The 24,141-nt window shown below is 41.4% G+C and overlaps 2 protein-coding genes across 5 annotated transcripts; one reads left to right on the top strand and one right to left on the bottom strand.

The window, feature by feature from the left end:
• The first annotated feature begins 47 nt into the window (after window positions 1-47).
• On the top strand, window positions 48-18,927 carry atp13a2 (ATPase cation transporting 13A2). 4 transcript variants are annotated; one of them, XM_030734373.1, is made up of 29 exons: window positions 48-209; window positions 4,464-4,540; window positions 4,988-5,155; window positions 6,598-6,656; window positions 6,767-6,833; window positions 6,929-7,008; window positions 7,155-7,232; window positions 7,320-7,389; window positions 7,515-7,649; window positions 7,749-7,815; window positions 8,720-8,851; window positions 9,053-9,214; window positions 9,396-9,506; window positions 9,599-9,645; window positions 9,731-9,919; window positions 10,018-10,224; window positions 10,405-10,509; window positions 10,803-10,959; window positions 11,167-11,278; window positions 11,426-11,550; window positions 11,725-11,903; window positions 12,392-12,484; window positions 12,566-12,645; window positions 12,863-13,015; window positions 13,136-13,232; window positions 16,892-17,115; window positions 17,250-17,401; window positions 17,529-17,701; window positions 18,165-18,927. In XM_030734373.1, the coding sequence occupies exons 1-29, from the start codon at window positions 197-199 to the stop codon at window positions 18,327-18,329; spliced, it is 3,477 nt and encodes a 1,158-aa protein (XP_030590233.1). In that variant the 5' UTR covers window positions 48-196; the 3' UTR covers window positions 18,330-18,927. The 4 variants fall into 4 exon arrangements, with proteins under 4 accessions (XP_030590233.1, XP_030590235.1, XP_030590236.1 ...); XM_030734374.1 differs by lacking the exon at window positions 48-209 and adding an exon at window positions 3,655-3,791; XM_030734375.1 differs by lacking the exon at window positions 4,464-4,540.
• An 842-nt stretch (window positions 18,928-19,769) lies between these two features.
• szrd1 (SUZ RNA binding domain containing 1) lies at window positions 19,770-23,231 on the bottom strand. The gene is made up of 4 exons (XM_030734379.1): window positions 23,099-23,231; window positions 21,809-21,858; window positions 21,339-21,605; window positions 19,770-20,564 (listed from the first exon to the last, which is right to left on the bottom strand). Exons 1-4 carry the CDS (start codon window positions 23,144-23,146, stop codon window positions 20,453-20,455), a joined length of 477 nt encoding a protein of 158 aa, XP_030590239.1. The 5' UTR covers window positions 23,147-23,231; the 3' UTR covers window positions 19,770-20,452.
• Window positions 23,232-24,141: the final 910 nt, after the last annotated feature.

The raw sequence follows: 24,141 nt of genomic DNA, 5'->3' as shown, positions 1-24,141 counted from the left end.
ATTCGCTGGCGCTAACACAGTGGGGGTCTTTCTGTGGTCGTCACAATTTTGGACCACGAGACTTTCCGTAGATAAGTGTCATTGTAGTTAGGGTAGCTGAATGTTTCCAAAGAAGCCTTTATCTCTGTGAGGGGGAACCTGTTTATCGTTAACATTACGATGGTATGAGAAGAGGTACGCGGGAACTTACGTCGGGATGAGCAGACGTGGTGAGTTTGTGTAAATGCTTCCAGGGAGCAGCCTGTAAACAAGTACAGTGCTAACTGTTAGCTACTAGTGTGATATCTCGCCGGTTAAAGGCTGATCGGTGCTGATAAGTGTCTACTGCTGATAGCAGCAACTAACAGTCACATTGTGTCAGCTATTTATTTAAAAAATGTGCAAACATAAACATAAATACAGTATATAAGGCAAGAACAGTTTGTACAATTCTAACAAGCGTGAAAGTCAATATTTGCTACGACTACCTTTATTCTTGAACACAGCCTGAACTCTCTCAGGCAGCGTTCTTGTCATTTCTTTAAGTAGTCTTCAGGAATAGTTCTTCAGGCTTCTTCAACGACATTCTAACCACAGTCCGTTCTTGTATCCAGGTGTGCTTTTACTGCACTGGCAGTGTTTGGGAACACTGTCATGAAGCCGTTGCCAATCAGATTCTTTCTAGATGGCACTGCATGGTGGATCAAAATCTGATGGCATTTCTGTGTTTATAATTCCATCAATTTTGATCTCCAGGACCACTGGCTGAAATGCAGATCCAAACCATGACAGAGCCTCCACCGTGGTTTACAGATAGCTGCAGACACTCACTGTTGTACCTCTCGCCTGACCTTTTCTCTCCATAAGACATGTTGCACCTGATTTTCAGTCCAGTTCTTGTGTAATTAGCATACCTCAGCCTTTTTACTGAGCCAGAATTGGGATTGTGTATTTCTTGTAGATGATGGAACCCTGAGCTACTAGTTGTTTGGATGTTTGTCTAGATGTTAAAGAATCCACAGGTTCCACATACCACATGTAGCAGCATTCCAACAGTTCCCTATTCTCATCCCTTGTCCACTTATGCTGTATCAGTAGCCCACATATCATCCTCAGTACCTGATGTGGATTTTGTTAAAGCTGGCGATATGTATATTTTGTCTTTTGTGGTAGGCTTGGGTAGTATGGGGGGGGCCTAGCCTGGGGACCCTTACTGGATGGATGCCCTGGCTGGGATTCAAATCCCTGACCTATTGTTCCAAAGACAGTAGTGCTCCCACTACACTATCCAGTTGATGAAGAAGTGTGTGATATTGAAAAATCCTACCAATGGCTGGACAAAGCTGGGCTTCCAGATACAGACAGACAAACTTATGATGTCTAACCAACCGGACATTGTAGTGGTGGACAAACAGAGGAAGAAAGCTGTAGTGATAGATGTAGCAATACCAAGCAACATTTGAAAGAAGGAACATGAGAAGTGTTTGTTTTTTTTTTGGTTGTTTTTTAAATAATGCTATATTTATAGACAGGCAAATGTTTTGGTATTAATAGACAATAACAATACTTTGGAGGTGAATTATTAATGCATATCTCTTTAGGCTGTATAATCTAAACACCTCACCTTTCCCCTACTTTTGCTAATACAATTCAGGATGGGCTGCTGATCCTTTGAGTGTACGGGGTGTTGGTCTTGGCAGGGAAGCCCAGTCTTGTGTTATTTGATGTCAAGATGGTTTTTGCATCCTCAGCTCAGCTGACTTTCTTGTGTCTGCCTGTTTGGTCTTTTGCACACGTTTCCTTTTTTCTAGACACTGCAGAAAGTTCACTCTGTGTAAGTTCTGTTTAAAGGTGAAACTGAAAGTCTGGTCTTTCTTAAGTTTGTTCACAATTTATTCTACAACTTATAAAAAAAAAAATCACAGGATTACAACATGATGGATACTTGGTAATGACAGAATCTATATGGGTGAGGTATTTGAATTAATTGGTGACTCTTGACCAGATGAAATCGAGTGCCACTTTTAGTGCTGAGAAACAGCAGCTCCTGTTGAGTAACAACATGTCTTTAAATGAGTCATTCCAAATAGTTCAGTGCACAGAAAAATGTGGTGAATGAGTTCAGAATCAAAGCCCAGTATGTTTTAAACGAGTAGCTGATACTTCTTAGGCCTCTTTTAGTTGAATATGGCCTAGTTAGACCAAAGCTGGCATGTGATTTGGTAAAAATAATTAACTTGGATAATCTGTCACATGACTGTACTACAGGCATGACAAAACAGATGACTCCGTTATTTCTTGAGGTCAGGGCAGATTGTGTAGACAAATTAACAGGACACCAAATTCCTCTTATGAGCATGCAGTGATTGTGGTGATCTTTACAATAAGCACAATTACTTATCATGCATAAAGTATTGCTTTAATGAGAACTTGGTGTGTGTGTGTGTGTGTGTGTGTGTGTGTGTGTGTGTGTGTGTGTGTGTGTGTATTTTCTGTTAATCCAACAAAACCACAATTGATTTTGAAGTGAAAGGATGTAGGGTAACAGAAACCAATTAAACATTTTGGTGACCTTGATCCCAAAATAAGGCTTTAAAAGGCTCTTTCCCCCACTTGAAAGTTATACTTATACCTCCATGTTTGCTGTTACAGACTATTCCATGGTTTTATATTGAGGATCCTTTGAGCTTCTGTCTTTTGTGATATCTGTGGCAGTGAGAGGGGATTTGATTTTATCTTCTGTAACTGTTTCCTCTGGAGTTTTGTTTTTTTTTTTTTTTCCCCATCCATCCATCCATCCGCTTCCGCTTATCCTGTTCAGGGTCGCGGGGGGTGGCTGGAGCCTATCCAAGCTGTCACAGGGCTAACACAGAGAGACAAACAACCTTTCACACTCACATTCACGCTCTCATTCACACCTATGGGCAATTTATTGTAGCCAATTAACCTAACCCCAGTAAGTGCATGTCTTTGGAATGTGGGAGAAAACCGAAGTACCCGGAGGAAACCCACGAAAGCACGGGGAGAACATGCAAACTCCACACAGAGAGAGGGAGGGGCCTGGGCCAAGGTGGAATCGAACCCAGGCCTTCCAGATGGTATTCTAACTGTGCTGCCTCTTGTAGCAAAATTGATTATAAGAAAGGTAGAGCGCAGTTACAGTTGCCACTGTCCACAATGTTGCCGCAACATCCAGCTTGGGTGCTGATTGGTGGCACAAACGGGCACTGAATCTTGTGTCTGAAATGTTGGTAGTACAATGTGGTGTTGTGTGCTCGGATAAAAACCGGATCAACTTGTTACTGAGGTTTTAAAACGAGGGCAGACATAATATCTATGGTGTAAAACACCGCTGTTAGTTATTGGATGTCCCTCATATTGTCCAGACCCCTTGCTGTCCTCGATTACCGTGCTGTTCCCATGGTTACCTCACCCCGAGCAGTGGGTGGGCTCCAGTCTGCTCCAACGTCACTGCTGCGCTGTTGGCTAAATTTACATAAAAATTTAATATTTTTATTTTAATGTAACTATCCTGTCCGTTTCTCATGACAGCAGTAAATTAAATTAAATTTAATTTAATTAAATTTAATTAAATTAAACTGAAAGTAAATACCTTGTGTTAAGTTGTCTGGATGACGTTTCGCGTCGCAGGGTTGTTTCGGAAGCCGGTTAAACCGGTAGGCGTGAAGCGCCCGAGTCAGTACACACAGGCTACGAGGAGCAGAAGCACAGCCGCAAGGTGATCTTAAGCACTGCTGTAATCCCCAATTTTGTTATTTCGGAAAACGTTTAATCGTAATCGCGAGTTGAAGGTAAGGTCGGTTCCTTCCTTAAATTTGCTTTCAGAATAAAGAAAGGTAGTTTCTTTTTGATATTTTCCAGATGTTTGGAAGCGTAAGTCTGTCCAGAAAACCGCTTTCTTTGTTGAACTTTACGGTGTTTTTGTTTTATTATGTGCTGTTAATACACAGGCACTGCGTGCGTTACTCCTTTGTAGTTAATGTTTCTGTAATACCTCAAAGCATTTCGCGCTTTGTGAGGTGCGTTTATTGACTTTAGTACAGTTTATGGTGACTCTTGAATCTCCCGCAGTAATGTGTAGTTTCCTGAAATTAATCATCGTTTACATTGAAGCATTCTTTATTATTTGCAAGTCCATAGATGAAGCAAATCAAGTCACTAACACTGTTTTAACCTTAATAATCTAGAGTGCTGTAACCCCTCCCTTCCCACAATGGAACATGCAATGCTCAGCTTAAACAGTTTGTGCAGGCAAAACCTACCCTGGTTTCATCATAGTATCTGAATTGCTACTCAAGATGTACCACATAACAGAAAATCATCTTGTAGTTTGCAGCATGGACCAGACAGGAACTTTGTAGTGTGTTTTGCTAATATTGACTTTGAAGGTGTGTGCTGTGTTGGTCAGTTCAGCTTAATGTTTTAATAGAGGAACTACTAACCCTTCACATCCTGCTCTGTAGGTAGTGTGGCAGAGCTGCAGGGTGGACTCCCCTCACTCTGTCCACGAGACCCCCTGCTAAGTCCCGACTCATACATGGTAAGAACCTGCTGAGTGTTTCTGATTACCATCCATATATTTTTTATTATAGCAGCCGTGAGTTAGATATAGAGAAGAAAAGGATAAACTGGGAAAAGCAGATGCTACATAAGTAAAAGTGCAGTCTTGTACAGAGACTGACAGGCTGAAGTGGTAATAGTAGTGTGCCTTGCTTGCTTGATGTTGTGCCTGACACCTGTCACCTGTAGCTGTAGAACTTAGAGCTGTGCCCTTGCTATAAATATTTTCTTTCACATGTGCTTTTAGTCTCACTTCTGAAGGAAAAATAGCCACCTGACACAGTCTGGCTGCTCACAGTGGCTGTTTAACATGTTGTCTGGCTGCTGATAAGTTAACTATGTTTATGGAAGTGAAGCTCTCCGTGAATGTGAAAATGAACAGGTTTTTTAATCTAAAAGGGCTGTCTGGCTCTCTCCCCCTCAACAGGATGTTCAGGGGTATAAGTGGGTACGTTGGCGAGTGTGGCTGTGTCGTCTGGCTGCCCTGCTGTCCTTGGGTGTCCTCCTGATTGTGTTTCACTGGCGCCCACGGCTTGCCGTCCTCGCCCGCTGCAGCTCCTGCCCTCTGGCTTTGGCGGATATTCTGCTTCTCAGAGTGAGATAATAATGAACAATTCTTATGCAGAAATTAACTGAACTTGACAGCTGGCATTATCACTGAAACTAGATTTCCTGCAACAATTGTAACTGTTACAATGAAAAACCCTGCCGAGCTACCTGCTGTGGCTACCCCTTGTGAATAAGAGAGCAGCCGAAATTTCTCCAAGATATTTGTGATTAGGTGGACCTGATATGTATGTAAACTGAGCTTCCACTTTGAACAGGAAGTTGTATTTTATTACATGGTTGTTACATACTTATGTAAAAAAAAAAAAAAAGAAAGAAAGGAAAAAAAAAAAGAAAAGTCCTCAGTTGGGGACAGTGGGTTGATTTTACAGCATAACACAGCAAAGTCAACATGGCTTAACAAAGTATAAAACACTATTGTGCAGATTGAAGTATGAGGTGCAGCAAAGTCAAAATGTAATGTCCCCATATGTGGATGCAGGGCATTAGGAGGCCAAACTTTAATATTATTTTAATATTAAAGTCTCTGAATGTCTTTTACACCCTGTCAAGAAATATATGGCAGAAACACATCGTACTTATAGTTTTAAGGGGGACTTCATTTCCAGCTTCCATTTTTATATTTGTATTCTTGGACTCTACCAGCTAGTTTCCCAGTCATGGATTAAGCATGGTCTTAGACTAAAAGGAAAAAGTCACTGAAGACCAAAACAGGAAAAAGTATTTAGTCCAGGATTAGACATAATCCCTGTATGGGAAACTGGGCCTACAAGAGTAGGTTTGCACCACATGAAAACAAGCTCATTTAGCCCCTCTCTCATTAAGGCCACCCTCCGACTGTCTTCTGATTGGCTGCCAAATGTAAACAGAAGGTTTGAACAGCAGGTGGGTGAAGCGTCTCTGCTCACAGCTGGAGCTGTCTGCCTGAGATGACCGAGTTAAGGTTATCAAGGCTGGAAAATAACAATCTTAGGTCTGAGCTTTTGGCTCACAGGGATTGCTTGCACATATACTGTCCTCATTATTTGAAAACTGGTTTAATACGAGTAACCACAGGTTCAACTGTATATGTTATATGTATGTAACAGTTAATTAGGAAAAACATCATAGGTCCATTTTACCTTAGATCAAAGAGCTGCAATTTAAAATCCTGCCCTTTAAAAATCAGGTCTAATTAGGGCTAGCTTATCTTGCTTCACCATTTCCTGGTCTCTATTATCCCAGCCTGATTTACATGTACTTTATCTGCCTTTATTGTCTGTGGTTTATAGTTTTACTCTGGCTAGTGTGGTTGAGCTAAACATTTATACCTTTTATTTAATTCGTCTAATATTTGTTGTTTTTTGTCTCATGATATTCTGATCACCCAGCTTGAATGGCTCCTTTCTGTGTTAGGTGCTTCCTGTCTTAGTTAGTCAGGTGTCTAGTTTCCAGCTCTCACAGGTGTATTTGCATAACCCTTTCCTTCAGGACAGTTTTGGCCAGCAGCATGTGGTGGAGGTCCTCACAGAGGAGATGGAGGAGGGCAGGTGAGTTCTTTATCTATATACCCATATGGCACTTGAAGCCTTTCAACAATGTACACGTATCAAAGCAAACTGTTAAACAAAACTCATCTAACTTGGTTGTTTCCTTCCAGCTTAGAGTTGCTTGGCCAGCTGGAGGATGCCGAATCAAGAGATACAGTTCAGCTGTACAAGAGGGAGGTAAGGCAGATGTGAACTGTTAGAGTTTTTAGCAGAATCTTTTGTCCTGATTGGAATTTTTCCAAGATCTGAAAGTTAGCATTACTGTGTTACAGAAAACTCTGCTGCGGTTCTACCTGTTTGAAGGACTGCGTTATGTCTGGGTGGAAAGGAAGGGCGCGTTCTATCGTGTTAGGTACTGAAATAGGAAAAAAAACAAATTCAGTGGGATTTAACTAAAGTCATTAGTTTTTTGTTTCTAATATAAAGAAGAAAATACCCCAGAACACACCCTTTTAATACTATAATACACTTGTTGTTCATCTGTTTTGTTTTTTGCAGTGTCCTCAATGAGGACTGGACTTGCAAAGATCTGCATGTCTTCCAAAAGGGACTGAGCCCCATGGAGCAGAGCTTTAGGTAGGAAAGGCTGCAGAATCAAGAAATAAACACTTTCCCTAATCGCAGAGGGCAATGCTGAGTAATCAACTGCACGGATCATTTCAGGAGAACCATATATGGCCCCAACCTTATTGACGTTCCTGTGAAGCCTTACATGAAGCTGCTGTTTGAGGAGGTGGGATGGATACATTTATTTATATCAGTTTCTTTTTTTGTTGTGGTTTTTAATATTTGAATGAATAATTTATTAAAAACTGGCATTAAGTGTCCAATTGTACCTTTTTTTGTTTGTGTCTGTAGGTCCTCAACCCTTTCTACGTGTTCCAGATATTCAGCATCACCCTGTGGCTAATTGATAAATATTATTTTTACGCCTTATGTATATTTATTATCTCTGTCATCTCTATTAGTATTTCACTTTATGAGACCCGGAAGGTGAGCCTGTAATGAGAAAAACACTTGAATTGTAACTGATTTGGTTTAACTGCAGAAGTGAGTGAATAGTGGTATATATGCTTTATTTAACCTCAACAGCAAAGCATCACTCTTCGCAACATGGCCCAGCTGGTCACAAATGTCACAATACGCAGGAGCTCAGGAGGTGAGGGTTTTTTTTTTTTTTTTAGTCAAAGTTTTCTAATATAAATTTAATTGTGTATCTGTGTGGAACTTTTAATTGATTGATATTTAGAATGACATTTAGGGGAGTCCAGGTCTAATGTGCTTCATGTGACAATAGAAGAACATTAGGTGTGGTCACAAATTAATAAATAATAATGAATTCTATTTGCACAGAAAAAAATGCACTCTGTTGAAACAGAATGTCAAAAGCTCTGAAGTCAAATCAGTTGGATCAGTTGTAAAGTTATTTCAACATGAAAGGGTGTGCTATAGAATACCATTCACTCTAAATGGCAGGTGAAAGTACAAACCACCACAGGCGAGTAGTGTACAGGTACTTTGAGAAACTTTTGAGTTTTTCCTCATGAAATTAAAAACAACAACAACCTAATTTTAGTTTGGCTGATCTCCCCTTTAAGGCCTTCTCTTTGTGCACCTCTGTGCTCAAGGACCTTGACGATGTGTTTATTGGTTTTTAATGGATGCAGTTGGCGTAACTTTGTTTTTCCTTTCTCAAATGGAAACATGTTGTAACAACCAACACTGAATGTAAACAGAAAAACTCCACAGGGAAACTTTAAGCTTTTTGTTTAATCGGTTAGCAACAATATTCAGCAGCTTTAGAATTTTATAAAAGAGCGAGACTGAAAATATAATTTGTTGCCACTCCGCCTTATGAGGGTAAACATATGGTACCAGAAAAACACTTACTACATTAAGCAAATTATTGCAGGACTGTGGTCATGAGGATAAACATTTGCAAAGGGAAGTAGCAAATGAGCAGCTTGGTAAGAGCCAAGATTATGTTCTCGTGGGTTAATGCAGCAGAGAATAGATTTTTCTTCTCAACACAGACATCTATTCTGGGCTGTGTGTTTTCTCAGAGGAGGAGTGTGTGAGTTCGGTGGAATTGGTCCCCGGCGACTGTCTGATCATCCCTCAGGAAGGTCTGCTGCTGCCCTGCGATGCTGCTCTGCTGGCTGGGGAGTGTCTTGTCAATGAGAGCATGCTCACAGGTAATTAACAGAGCTCTAGGGCACCACCAAGCAGAACCTAAAGCCATTTTCACCATTTTTAGTTCTTCAAGGAATGTTTGTTTAGTATATGACCCTGTCAAAAAGAAGGTACAGACACACGCTTATTTGAGCAACTCATAAGCTTGACTGTTACCTGCCTTTGAGGAATCAGTAATCCGTTCTCGTCATCCCTGTGTCCAGGCGAAAGTGTCCCAGTGCTCAAAACACCACTGCAGGCTAGTGACAGGAAGTACAGCTCAGACGCCGAGCGCAGAAACACCCTCTTCTGTGGTACGCAGCTCATTCAGGCCAAAGGAGGGAGACCAGGAGGTAACGGGGCTGTTGCTGTGGTCACAAGCACTGGTGAGCTGACAAACCCCTGATCTGATTCAGTACTTATTATGCAAGTTGAAGGTACTAAGACACATTAGACTTTCTTCCATCCATTCATTTTCTTCCACTTCAAAAATTTGCACAAGGCAACTTGAAGGGGATCTGTTTATGCTCTGAGTCAAACCACTTGTGTTGTGTGTATTATCTGCAGGGTTTTTCACAGCCAAAGGTGACCTGGTCAGCTCCATTTTATATCCTCAGCCAATCAACTTCCGCTTTTACCAAGATGCTGTCAAGTTCGTGCTCATCCTGGCTTTAGTTGGTAGGAGCTTTAACTGCAACCTGATTGTCTTTATGACACAAAGCCTTTTGACCAGTAATCAAGTTTTTCCAATATTTTCCCTCTTGCTGCAGCTCTCATTGGGACCATTTACATTTTTGTGATCCTCTACAGATCGAATGTAAGTGCCGTGTACAGTGACAGCATATTTTTTTTTAACATGTTTTACTTATATAGTAAAGTACCATGGTTGGATCTGTGTCCAGGTGACATGGCTGGAGTTGGTTATTAGGAGCCTGGATATTGTGACCATTGCAGTACCTCCTGCTCTGCCTGCTGCCATCACTACTGGCACCATCTACGCCCAGCGCAGGCTAAAGCAACGTGGCATCTTCTGCATCAGTCCACCGCGCATCAACATCTGTGGCAAGCTCTCAGTCTTCTGCTTTGACAAGGTGAGGAGGCAGAGCGTTACCAGAAGTCTACTGTGTACTTAGCGATGAGTCACTGCTGCTTTACACGTTGCTGCTGCTTTGTACATTTGTTTTCCCAGACAGGAACACTGACAGAGGAGGGTCTGGATGTGTGGGGGGTGATGGAGGGGGGGCCTGCTGGTTTCTCAGAGCTGGTCTCTGAGCCCCGACACCTGCCTCCAGGGCCCTTGCAGTCTGGCTTGGCCTGCTGTCACACTGTCACGCTGCTGCAAGGTCAGCCCCTCGGAGACCCTTTGGAGCTCAAGATGGTTGAGTCCACTGGTTGGGTATGTTTCATTGACACTTATGTGAATCATTTCAAGTTCTTAATCTTGTATATAATTTTTTATTTTTTTTTTATTTTTCAATATTTGTTGAAAATGTATGCTTGGAGGCTTTTTCACTTTCAGTGCACAATATAAAAATGTTAACGTGAATTACAACTCATGTTTTTCTGATTTTTGCAGACTCTCCAGGAGCCAGATGGAGATGGTAGTGTGCTGGATGCAGAGTTTGGAGGCCACAAAGTTTTGGCTGTTATGAGACCACCTAATCAACAACCTTATGGAACTGTGAGTATCCCTACTATCACTAATATAGGATGATCAATAGGATTTGTTAAAGTGAAGAAAGCTCTTACTGACTGTAATATTGTTTCACGGGCAATAGCATTTCTCTTTCTAAACGTTGCTGGTTCCATGCTCCTATGAGATTTAAAGGAACTGGTCTTTTCTAATGAAAGACACAGTTGGAACTCCAGTGTAGTCGGGACAGCTGAATATATGAAAATACATCAACTAAGCAATGTCAACTCTACATCAACTCTTCAGTCTGCTCATTCATTTTTCTTTCATTTTGCTCTCAGTCCACAAACGAGGCAGTGGCCATTGTGCAAAGGTTTCCCTTCTCCTCGGCCCTTCAGAGGATGAGTGTGGTGACGGTGGCTCGTGGGGGGCGCTCAGCTTTTGCTTTCATCAAAGGATCCCCAGAGATGGTGGCCAGCCTCTGTCAACCTCAAACAGGTTCAGTCACAAACTTGACATTAGTCTTTTAAAAGTAACATTTGCTCACATGTGTTTTATTTAAAGTCAAATGTAGGAAAGTCATTCTTTTGTGTTTTAAACATGTGCAGCATTTGTACTGAATTGTAATGAATTTTTTTTTTTTTTGGCAGTACATTTGCCTGTTTTATAATAAATTTACACAAAATGAGATGCTCATGTTTACAGTGCCAGAACAGTTCTCCAGCAAACTGCATAACTTCTCCAGTGAAGGTCTCAGGGTTCTTGCAGTCGCGTATAAATCACTAGATGTGAACTCGGACTTGAGTACCATTGAGCGGTGAGAGCCTAGTCTATATTTCTGGCTTGTTTGAGGTACCAAAACTCCTCAGTTTCTTCTTTTTTTTTTTTTTTTTTTTTTTTTTTTTAAATTAGCGAAAACATTTAGCTCTGCATGTTAATCAAGCTTGTCTGTGCTTATCCACAGAGGGGAAGTAGAGAAAGACGTGCAATTCCTGGGTCTGCTGATGATGAAGAACTTGGTAAAGCCCGAGAGTGCAAACGTTATTAACATCCTGAGCCTGGCGGACATTCGCAGTGTTATGGTCACTGGTGAGAAATAATTTTTTATTCACCACCACCACCTGTGCAACTTAGATTTTTTTCTTTTTCTTTTTATAAGTTGCAGGGATCAGCACAGATAGTTTCTTTAGTTTTTGCCTTGAACATTTTCACATTTATCTGTCATGGTTAATCCTGTTTTTGTTTTTGTTTTTTTAATCATAGGGGACAATGTTCTAACAGCAGTTAATGTAGCAAAAACCTGTGGGATGGTGGGATCTGATGAGAAGGTGATATTTGTCACTGCAACCCCCCACACGGCCCAATCTATGCCCACCCTGAGGTTCAGCCTGGAAGAAGAAAGGGCTCTTTTTGGGCAAAGTTCAGCAGAGGTCGTCACACAGGTTGGTGTCGCTTGAATGGGACACTGAAGTCTGGATTGTTGCTAAAATATTTGTTACATTCACACTATCAGGCATAAAGTTACAAAACAGCTTCATTGTGAAAGAGTTGCTCTTGAAGTGTTGCATTGACGTCATCCTTGGGTTTGTGTGTGTGTGTGTGTGTGTGTCTGCAAACGTGGAAGTAAATGATCACAGTGCTGAAGTAGAGTTGACACCTCAGATTGCTGGCTTCCAGTAAAAATGACATCTAGCTAATTCCTTCTTTACCTTCAGTGTGACTGTAGCCATATTTATACAACTTTGAAGACATCATCATGTTACAAGAGGCTGATTCTCTCTCATATCCTCTCTCATATTTGTTTAACAACTTGAATGGTATCTGCTGCTATCACAGTTGCATGCATAACAAGTGCAGCTATGGCCTACATTTTTTAACTGGCAGGGTGAATTTCAGTAACTATTATTGATGTTTTCTCCTCCACTCTCAGGGTTTATATCAGGGTGGTTTTGGCTATCACTTAGCTATTAATGGGAAGTCCTTTGCTGCCCTCTGTGACCACTTCCCTGAGTATCTTCCAAAGGTAATGTAAACTGTGTAAACAGGAATTATTTGACAGTGGACCACTCTGATGCACTAATGACTTGACCTGCTGTCACTTCAGGTTTTGATGAGAGCCACGATACTTGCACGCATGACCCCTGACCAGAAAACCCAGCTCGTGAAGGAGCTGCAAAAACTGAAGTGAGTGCAGTTTTTGCTTGCACACACACAAGGAAGGAGCTGAAACAAAAGGAGAGCAAAAGGGAAATGCACAGTAGAAATATACTGAAAGAAGGAATCAAATTCTCATGCCCACAATCCATTAATCCATTCTTTATGCATGGAATAATCGATTGGAGTATTTGACATTTTTATAATAAAGGATCAATATTAACTGTGAAACTGCTTCTCTCTGCAGCTACCGAGTGGGTATGTGTGGGGACGGGGCCAATGACTGTGGGGCACTGAGAGCTGCTGATGTTGGGGTTTCTCTTTCTGAAGCTGAGGCTTCAGTCGCTTCACCTTTTACTTCCAAGACTGAAAACATCAGCTGCGTGCCTCTGCTTATCAGGTAAGGACTAAGATTAAAAGCCTTAGACAGCAGAGAAACAGCACGCATATGGGTGAAGTCTTTGAAAACCAACCAAACTTGTCATTGTGTGGATGTGTGGATTTTTCTTTGTCTCTTCAGAGAGGGCCGATGTTCTCTGGTCACCTCCTTCAGTCTTTTTAGATTCATGGCGCTGTACAGCCTCATACAGTTCTGCTCCGTCCTCATCCTCTACACAGTGAGTAGCAGTAAAGGGGGTCTCCACTTCCTATTTTTTACATTTTTTTAAGTAGCCATCTTTCTCTGCTCCATCGCTGTGAATCAGCTTCAGCTTAATGCTGCCATACACTGGCAGTTTTCCATCCACATGTTACGGAAGCCCAAAGTGTTCATTGTAGAAATAAACCGAAATGTACATCATATGGATAAAATTTCTGAAATTAATTAACAATTTCTGAAATAATTTAAACAACAAAATCATAATAAAGATTAGATAAAATGCCTTTATTGTCATTATACAGGATGTACAATGGGATTGGAGTTAATTACATGTCATTAATTAAAAAAAAAAAACATAAAGTTAAAAAAGGCAATTAGCAAATAAAGGGTCATTTTTCACAATTATGGTTTCAAATCAAAATGTTTTTAATTATTTCAAAGTCACATATTTCTTACTTTGATACATGAGTGCTGTTGTCATACACTCTTCTTTCATTTCCTTATACTCTGCCTCTAAAGCAAGCAGTTGAATAACTTCTACCAAGTTCAGCCAGCTCCTGTTTGAGAATGACAAACAGAACATTGTCGTCACTTATTTAGCAGGTTTGTCAGAGAGGAGAATTTTCTCCAAGCATGACATCCCTGTTTACTTTTCACCCAGACACACCCTAAGACAAATGCTGGTTCATCCTAAGGACAAAACTACCAATCACAAGATAACCAGCACAGAGTGCTCGGACCTCTACATTGGAGAGACCAAACAGCTGCTCCACAAACACAGGATAAGACTCAGCTGTACATCTGCACCTAAAGGAGCAAGGACACTCTTTGAGGATGCCAGTGTTCACATTTTGGACTGAGAAGACAGATGGTTTGAAAGAGGAGAAAAAGAAGCCATCTACATCCATTGCGAATAACCATCACTGAACAGACACTGTCAGCCACCTACGACACAGTCCTGAGCTCCCTTCCCAGGCACCTGAACCCCCACACGCCCTTATGTGTGGGGACAAGGTCTCACGTGCTACTTTTACACCGCTGAGGTGCTGGTTCTCGTGCCAGTGCTGGTGTCGGTTTCAGTGAACCGGCGAAACGCTTAAGAACTGGCCTGCGTTTCTGTGAACTGCTCCTTTACATATGAGTGTGGGCGGGTCTTCGTCTGGACACGGAAGCCGAAGAGTGCAAACGTTTCAGCCGAGCACTGAGTGCATTCATGGTGGAAAAACCGCTGAACGGTTCAAATACTGGCACCGGAACCCCATCGGTGGAAAACCGGCCACAGTGGTTTCACAACCCCCCACTAGGGTTTAAATACCTGGGACTCTCCACCTTTTGTTTTTAGAACCGAAGAAGCGTCTTGGATAAGAGCTGAAATGTCTTCAAGAAATTAGAGTTCAGTCACCTTTTTCAAGCTCTCGAGACCTCCTTTTAGAGTTCTTTGTTTTCTCTTGGCAACATATTTAGATTCTAAATATGAGAGAAAGCTCCTTGAGGCAACTGTTTGTTGTGATTTGACGTTATATAAATAAAATGGAATTGAATGAAATATTATGTGCCTGACATAGCTAGTTGATTAATTCAGTTTCTTCAAAAAAAAAAAATGTGTGACAAAAAGTTTAATAGGGCTCACAAGTACGCTGCCTGTGCAGCCAAAGCTATATAAATACTAAAAGGAGTCCCTAGTTGCTGTCTGTTTAGTTACATTAGTGGATGGTAGAAAACAGGATATGTCAGTGTAATCATAGCTTATAGGGCTTTTGAAATATTTCTAAACATTGAAACTTGCTGAAAAGCACTAAAATTAAAACCCTGTAATACTTTGACAGAGTTCTAGGCCAGCATGACACACTCCAGAGAGAAACAGCTACAGTGCTGTGAAAAAATATCTGGTTTCTTTCTCCTTTTTTTTGTGCATTTGTCACATATACATGTTTCAGATCATCAAACAAATTTTAATATTTGTCAAAGACACCCCGAGTAAATACAAAATTCAATTTTATGATAGTTTAATTTATTAAGGGAAAAAAGCTACCCAAACCTACCTGCCCTGAGTGAAAAAGTAATTGCCCTGTTTTGCTAAATCATGAATTAACTGTGATTAACTGCATTGTTTTGAAAAGCTGAGATCAATTTCACTTAGCACTCCCAGGCCTGATTACTGCCAGACCTGCTGAATCAAGAAATCAAAAGCTGAATCACTTAAATAGAACCAGTCTGACAAAGTGAAGCAGGCTGAAAGATCTCAGAAAGCAACAGATCATTCCATGATCTAAAGAAACAGCTGAAAAACAAAGTCATTCACATCTATCAGTCTGGAAAGGGTTACAAAGCCATTTGTAAGGCTTTGGGACTCCAGTGAACCACGGTGAGAGCCCTTATCCACAAATGGAGAAAACTTGGAACAGTGATGAACCTTCCCGGGAGTGGCTGGTCTAACAAAATTACTCCAAGAGTCCACGACTCATCCAGCAGGTCCCAAAAGAACCCAGAACAACATCTAAAGAACTGCAGGCCTCACTCGCCTCTGGGCAAAGATGGCATCCAAGGCAAAAACCACTGCTGACCAAAACTTTTGGAATAAACATTCTGTGGATTGACGAGGAAAAAAGTTTAACTTTTTTGGAAGGTTTGAGTCCCGTTACATCTGTAAAACTAACAGCATTTCATAAAAACATGGTGGTGGTAGTGTGATGGTCTGGAGCTGCTTTGCTGCTTCAGGACGACTTGCTGTTATTGGTGGAACCATGAATTCTGCTCTACCAGAAAATCCTGGAGGAGAGTGTCCAACCATCAGTTCATGCCCTGAAGCTCTAAGAGCACTCGGGTTATGCAGCAGGAAAATGATCTGAAACACACCAGCAAGTCCTCCTCTGAATGACTCAAAAAAACAAAATGAAGGTTTTGGAGTGACCTAGTCAAAGTCTGGACTTAAATGAGATTTAGATGCTTTGGAATGACCTTAAACAGGCCATTCATGCTTGAAAATCCTCCAGTGTGGCTGAATGAAAGCAATTGTGCAAAGCAGAGCGGGCCAAAATTCCTCCACAGTGAGTGAAAGACTCACTGCCGGTTATCACAAATGCTTGATTGCAGTTCTTGATGCCAAGGGTGGCACGACCAGTTATTAGGTTTAGGGTGCAATTACTTTTTTCACACATGTAAGTGTGACAGATATACAAAGAAGTAAATCAGGAAGGGGGTAAATACTTTTTCATGGTACTGTATAGCAGAAATGAGGCTAACACACCACACATTATCTCTGCGGGTAGTGAGAAATTAATGAGTGTCCAAAAATATCAATAAAACAGCATGAGCCAAAGTGCAGTGCATTCCAGTCCAAGTCTCCCTGTCAGGTTAGTGAACCATTTCCATCCATTTATAGCACAAAAGCTATTTTAACTGTCAGTCTTATAAGCAGTTAATCGTTTGCTTTTTACTCATATGTGTATGTGGAGCTTTTGGTGATGTCTTTAAAATATATACTGTACAGCTGAAAAGAAAAAGTGTTGAACACTTTGGTAGCCCATTAGATGTGACCAGTGCAACCTGTTAGCCAAATCTGTACCACCAACGACCAAACAGAACCACAGTTCAGTCGACTCCATTGAGTCAAAATTAATCCTAAATCACACTCAGTTTTTTTTCCCCTAAATAATTATCCCTGATGCATGTGTCCAGGTGAAGACGAGCGTAGCTGACCTGCAGTTCCTGTATTGCGACTTTTTTCTGGTGACTCTGCTGGCCATCGTGATGGGGAGAGGAGGCCCTAGTGAGGAGCTGCACCCTTCCAGACCCCCAGCTAGTCTGTTGGCCCTACCTGTCTTAGGCAGCCTCTTCATTCACACCTGCATGATCACTCTAGGCCAGCTGTCTGCCCTCTTCATCACCACCTCAGAGGACTGGTCAGTAAAATTGCTTTTATTTCCCATCAGAATACCCTAAAGAAAATTGTTGAATGGATCTGTGTTCAGATGCAGATTTAGAAAAGGACCAGCATCTCATTTCTGTAATTGTTGTACTTCTCTTTTATTTTTAGGTATATTCCACTCAATTCAACTCAGTTTGGAACGGCCAATCTGCCAAACATGGAGAACACCAGTGTGTTTGCTATATCAGGTTTCCAGTACATCATCATGTCAGTGGTAGTCACCAAGAGTTACCCCCACAAGAAACCCCTCTACTACAATGGTGAGGTATTCAGAGGTCAAAGATTTTAGTTTGTAAGGGTGATGCATTGAAGTCTAACATTATTTGTGAAACTTATCAAAGATGCAGAACAGTCGAGTCAGACGGGATCTCTCTCTCCTTTTTCCAGTGGTTTTCCTCTGTCTGCTGCTCATCCACTTTGGCGTGATGACTTGGCTCGTGTTGTATCCCGGACCTTTCTTTAGCCGGATACTTCAACTGTACAACTTCTCTGACATGAATTTTAAATTGCTGCTTATTAGTCTGGCTGCTCTCAACTTCCTCACTTGTTTTGTTGTGGAGGTGAGTGACATTTGCTAAGCTACATTAGCAGCACCAACAAGAGTTGTGAAAGATTGGGAAAATGTCTGTTGTAATGAGGTCCTATTATAGATTTTCATGACATCTTTAAGTGAGGTGCAGTGCTGTGCAAAAGACTTGAGGGTCAGCTGTTCCACGTTAATGTTGGCCGTAACTCGAGAACGACGTGAACTAGGATGTTCAGATTCACACCATAGATGCATACTGTTCAAGCTAGACCCATCAAACCTTTTCGCTGACTTTACAGCACAGCACAGGAACTGAGAGAGTTGATCCATCTACTGCTCACTGAAGCCACATCAGAAGTGGTCTCAGTGGTTGCAGTCATTTCCCATTTTCCTAGCAGAATACAAAGAACTGAGGGGTGGCTTTTGCACTTGTCTACAGTGCTGTATATTGTTAGAATCCTTAATTTTACTGTACCATTACTACTTTTTTTCCCCAGGTGCTGATAGACATTGGTCTTTTGGAATGCTTTCGACTGCTGCGTGGGAAGCGTCCATCCAAGAAACAGTATAAACGTTTGAACGCTCTTCTGTCCGACTCCACGTCATGGCCACCTCTTAATCAAACTCTGTCCCCCACAGATACAATTGTGCACTGTAGCTAGCATCAGCCTGGCTTCTCTTGGACACTAAACTAAACCAAACTATGCTGTGGATGTCCAAACTTGACCAACAATGCAGAGTCATGTTTACCTCTAAGAATAAACTATTTTTATGTAAGATGCAAGTCTGTTTTAAACTATTTTTCAGTTCGTTTTCCAATGCAAAGCAATTAACTGGAACTTTTTTTTTTTCCAAATCATTTTATTAAAGTATTTACAGGCAGTTTGCGTTTGCACTCGGCTAAACCCGTCTCCTGCTCTGCCGCTAGAATTCCCGAACAAAAATTGCTTACCAGTACTGTGAATTCACCCTCAGTTTCTTGTAATACAGTAATACAACCAAAAAACCAGGAAGTAAAGATGTGATACAGGAGGCACAAGCTGAATTCAACCACTGTCAGAACTTTTTGTATTTATGATGTTGCACCGCTAAATATGGCTTTATTGATCTCCTCTGTTTCAAAAAGGTAAACAAACAAAAAAAAAATAAGTTATTGGAGACAATGGTCCTTAAAAGCCACACAGCCAACTGCTCTCCGGATGGGATCGAGCTGTCTAACGGCTCCATTTTAGCAGTGGCCCATCAATCACCACTCTGTGACTAAAATACCAACAGTGAAAAACAAAACAAAACGCCCAACATTCATACACCTTGGGGCAAAGACATCATTTCAGTTACATTGCATTTCAGAGAGCATGGTTTCTAAGTGCCAACCCAAGCATAAATACGGACATTAGCTGTCTGAGCAATCACACCTGCTGGAAAAAAATACAATCTTATTTCATTCATTCAGTCTCGTTCACTTGACCTGAGTTCCTACATGCTGCACTTCAGCGGGGTACGTGAAGAAAAGAAGCACGTCGCTGACGAGGTGAAGATGCGACAGCGAGGCTCGAGAGGTACAGCAGTAAATTCATTCCACCATCTGACCCTCCTTTGAGTTGCTGCCAACACCACCTTCAAATAATGGATTTTAGGTTTATTTTTAAAAGGGCTTTTGGTTCATTTTAATTAAAAACACTGCTCTGACATTTCTGCCAACTTGTTTAAAATAAAAAAAAGGCAGAAAAGCTACTTAAAATGGACTTAAATCCACTATCTTCTTTTTTGCTTTTAAATAGAAATTAAGAGAATCTACGGAAGACAGCCAAAAAGCTTAAAAAAAAAACAAACCGTAAACAGACCTTGTCAGTTATACAACTTGACACACACAACCCCTAACCCCTGTTTTAAGAAACAAATGGCAATTTACATATTAGGTGCTGTCTTGATAGCTCTAAAATCTCGGTCAAGTACTCACCATTAACAGTGTGTTTATTTTTTTAGACAAGCTGCAGTTCCAAGTGTGTAAACCACACAAGAAAACACAAAATGTAGTATTTTAATATTCTGCCACCAAATAAAGGTGGGAAAAGCATTTCCTATTCATAAAACCGCAGCTGCTATGTTTATTTAAAAAAAAAAAAAAAAAAAAAAGAACCTCAATATAAAATACTGCTCTGAACAGATTCTCATGGTGTATAATGTGACGTACTTTTGCCTATATTCGTTAGATATCAGAGCAACCCTAAATTTGATAAAGCAAGAAAGATGATTAAAAAAAAAATTGACTGAGCCAACATCTGAAAATTAAAAACAAAAGGTGAAGTCTTATTGCTGGGAAGAAGCTGCTGCACAAGTACCAGCTCATCTCATTTTGACATAGCCCCTCATTTCTCCTCCTCTGAGCCGTCCTTTGTTTAAGTCTTTCCGTTTGTCCTTAATGGCGTCCTCAGATGGAGCCACTTCGGACTGAAGGGGAGACAGAGATGGAGGTGAGGGGCTTTTCTTAAAGGGGATCATCACAGTGAGTCCAGAAGATGTCTATAATCACAGTGCCAAACAGACTTAAGTGGGGAGAGATGAGAGCATATTTTCATTGGACTTCTTCCTGGAGTTCCTCGCTCCCTGTCGGTTCCAGACGGCTGTGAGTGGGAAGACACTGGCAGTGAGGACGCTGTACTTACAGCTCCCTGTGTGTTTGGGAACGGAAGGAAGAAAATTTTTAAGAATACAGTACTGCATTTGCTCTCAGGGGACCCTCGATCTCTCTCCCCTCAGGGGCTGGGTGGCCCTCTAGGTGCACTTATCTGTGCTGTCGGAAACCTTGGGTGCCGTCTGGGCCGGCTGGCTGCCGGACGGTGTGACTGTTTGATCTGGTGTCCTCTGAAGGCAGTGTAGAGTTATTGTGCCCTGGTCTGGCAGAAATGGAGGAAACAGGAATAAATTAGAGACAGCAGCCTTTTCCACATGCCAACAGCTTGACACAAAATGCTCACAGCTTGCTGCCAGTTGGCAATGTTCAGTTGTTGTTTTTATTTTTGAATGGACGTCCTTCTCTGGAACTGTCCTACTTATATGATTCCTGTTTGTGTCACGCGACACAAGTTCCAGCACATGATTTTACAGTTTTGTCTTAAAAAGAATTTTTATGCAGCTCAAACTTTCAACAGGATGATTGGAGTTTTACACCACTGCACTTTGGCTGCATTAACATTGATTTTGGCTAAATTCAAATCAAACGAATAGAACTTCCCCTTTTTTTAGTCAAATAACATCAGGTTATCTGACTAAATATAACAGAAAGTATTAGAATGCTTCCTGTGATCACTGACAGTTTCTACCAAAGCCCCCCAAAAATTAACCAGCTGTGGTCCTCAGAATGGGAGGACAGTAAGTCTTCCGTATTAATGTGTTCTGAAAAGTCCTGTTTATCCTAATTCAACACTGCACTAACAGTATAGATTATAACAGTCAAATCAAAACTGTGAATAAAAACTGTTTTGAAATTACTAAGATGTACTTGCGTTTTAGACTGAAACACAAACCAAAACTTAAAACAACCGTGCCTATTCAAAGGCTGCTGTACTCTTAATTGACTCCTCAGTCTTCAGCACATATAACAAACAATTACCAGCAAGCTTTTGTTAGGCTGTGATTAAAACTCCTCAATTGTATTTAGTGAGTATTACCTGTCTATGTTGGGCTTATCCTGAGGCGTCTCCTCTGGACAAGCGCTGCCCAGTATTCTCTTCCTGGCCTCGGCATACTCCGCTTCTCGCTGGGCCAAAGATTTGACCTGCGGTGTAGGTCTGTTCTGATTCAGGGTAGAGGTCAGTGACCCGTTACTCGCAGGCCGCTTCAAAATGCGTATCTGAGGTTGGGGTGCCGCTGGTAAGGAGTCGTCCTGTATTACCATGGTTTTCTTCAACAGAGATCGGGACGCATTGCTGGACTCCCTGGAAGCAAAACAAGAAACCGTCCATGCAAGTTTACCAACATGACAGGAAAAGGCCACTACACTAAAGCAAGGGAGACAGTGCCCAAAAAATGCTTTTCAGTTGTGTTAACGTAAGCAGGAATTGCCATAACCAATAAAAACACGAGCAAGAACACACAAACACTTTGGCTACTTTATTTTTCCAGCCTTTTAAAACCTTACTTTTCTTTCTGGCTGATCCGTAGCTTCTCTTCCAACCGTTTTTCCATTTCCTGTGTGGAAAGCAGTGTGCATGAGTACACATGTAAACAAACAAAATGTTTAAGATTGATTTGGGATATAAAGAAGTGCGGCCGGCAGTAAGTGGGAGAGTGGACTGAAGTTAGGATTCAGTTACGAGCTATTTATACATGTGCACGACAGCTGCCAAGTCATAACAGATTGCGTGTTCAGCCAGCTAACATTAGCCGCCTGATGTTGCCAACACAAACTGAATATAGACGTTTGCAGAGGTGCCGTCTAACCACAGCAAGACACGCTAAAACATCCTGCGAGTTTAACCCGAGGAGCTTCTGAAGTTCCGGCCGGCCTCAGCTCCAGAGCCACGTTATTGTTGTCATCAGATAACGAGCCAAACTCCCGTGACGACAACTAGCTAACGCTGGCTGAGCGACACCAACTGACCAGTTTGGTGACATAACTAGATTTAAAACCGGGAACGAGTTGACAACATGGCCGAAATGGTAGTCGAGCAACAACCTAGCCTTGTTAAGTAGGGGAAGGAAAAAAGAAATCACTGAGCATTACGCCCACTCTGAGTCAGGCCCCATTAAAATGAACGACAACGTAGCGGTGCCCATTTAAAGAAGCTTAACTACTACTAAAGAAGCTTGAGACACATTTCCACCTCCTTAAACTGACGGCATTGCTTCGGCTGTGAGGCAACCGCGGACAGAGTCGATGTCATTTTCCCCAAGATAAGTTATAAAGTTTTAAAAAATGTATGCCGAATTGAATATAAGACAAGGTTGGGTAGGGAAATGGGCTTTGGTAGTCTTGTGCGAAGTGCATGCATCAGCCGACAAATAAACTGAAAATTTTTGACACACTTTCTGTGCGAGAAGTAAATAGCTAGCTTAGCATTACGTTAGCATTTCAGTTGGAATTCCGGGGTTTGGCTCGTATAAGGAAGCCGTAGCGGTTAGCTGGCAAACGTTAGCTACAACTCATTCACATTAACAATATTCAACAGAAAAAAAAAATCACTTCAAGTAGCTAAGGTCGTTTGGCTATCTATGTCCGCGTTAAGCCTGGCTCGGATCGAGCTATCGGTACTTGTTCGCCAAGTTTCTTACAGCTAACGTTAGCTTTAGCCACATTGTTGGCCCGTGAGACTCATTAACGTAGAACAGCGTTATGGGAACTCCTTAAAGCGAACCCCGTCGTTAAAAAGAACCACCCAGAAGTATATTTGTCTTCAATCGAAGCTATATTAAGCCATTGGTTATTTACCCCACTATCGGCAGCTTCTTCCCAACTTTCAGCGACCTCCTCATCCATGTTACATTTTGCTCAGACACGCCGTGGAGTGGGTTGAACCGTCTTCCTTCAGATCCGCCTCCCCGGCTGTCTGCACGCTGTGACGTCACCGTCACGGATTTCCCCAGAGCGTGGTGCTGGTTTAAGATAAGAGGGGGTGGGGGGCACGCTACGTTTCAGTACAGTCACAGTAAATAGAGCATTTATTTATTATTTATGTGTCTAAACAGGTATGATGACCTGTTTATGTGTTCAGCAGAGGCGCACAATGACTTCACAACCCTGAACTCCCACACGGGCAATACGTTGGAGCATTATGGTAACAAAATCACACCGTTTTGATTGACAGTATAAAGACAGGTTTCAGAAGACAGTGACATTTCGCACCCAAACCCCATATATAGATGTATTTTTAACCAGCTGCGAAATAACACATACTTTTTAAGTCCTTATATGAGCATCTATGATTCCTGTATGTTTGAGTAATTTCCAGAAAGCTAGGTAGCTACACAAACAAGATGTTTTACTATTTAGTGAGTGTCAGAGGTCATGAATTCACTTATTTCTCGTCGGCCTAGTTCCTTTTTATGTCATGTCCAAGAACAGTGCATTAGTGTTCTTGCCTGAGTTAAGAGGATTTGTGGCAGGCATCAAACACATAATTTCCTCAGTTTGAAGTCATTTTTTTCACACATGGCAGCAGTATTTGCAGGATCCCAGCTGATGTTTATAATCAGACCCTCTAAAGTTATGCAAGCTTCAGACCTCTTTATGGGTCCAAGAGCTTTTCATCAGAGCTTAAACAGTAGAAGTTCAAAGCGTACAACCAATATGTAGTATTATTTACACGTGCATGCATATTTGATCGTAATCTGAGTGTACATTTTCTCAGTGATGATCGCTGTCTTCATTGCATAAAGTAAAAAAGGCCTGCTGTAATTGCTGCAATTTTGTTTATGGTTTTCATGATATAATAAAGAAAGATTTAAAAACTAAAACGTGAGTCTGAGTATCCT

Source organism: Archocentrus centrarchus, chromosome 7 (genome assembly GCF_007364275.1).
Source record: "Archocentrus centrarchus isolate MPI-CPG fArcCen1 chromosome 7, fArcCen1, whole genome shotgun sequence".
Lineage (NCBI taxonomy): Eukaryota > Metazoa > Chordata > Actinopteri > Cichliformes > Cichlidae > Archocentrus > Archocentrus centrarchus.
The sequence above is the reverse complement of the archived record's forward strand: the minus strand, read 5'-3'. Positions and strand labels throughout refer to the sequence as shown.

Bases quoted from the DNA above. Each gene is read 5' to 3' on its own strand.
- szrd1 (XM_030734379.1), bottom strand. From the start codon at position 23,146: ATGGATGAGGAGGTCGCTGAAAGTTGGGAAGAAGCTGCCGATAGTGGG. The intron at 21,859-23,098 runs GTAAATAACCAA...CTTTCCACACAG, and splicing joins AAGAAGCTGCCGATAGTGGG to GAAATGGAAAAACGGTTGGA. The intron at 21,606-21,808 runs GTAAGGTTTTAA...TTTTGCTTCCAG, and splicing joins CGGATCAGCCAGAAAGAAAA to GGAGTCCAGCAATGCGTCCC.
- atp13a2 (XM_030734373.1), top strand. The intron at 6,834-6,928 runs GTAAGGCAGATG...ACTGTGTTACAG, and splicing joins TTCAGCTGTACAAGAGGGAG to AAAACTCTGCTGCGGTTCTA. The intron at 11,904-12,391 runs GTTGGTGTCGCT...CTCCACTCTCAG, and splicing joins CAGCAGAGGTCGTCACACAG to GGTTTATATCAGGGTGGTTT.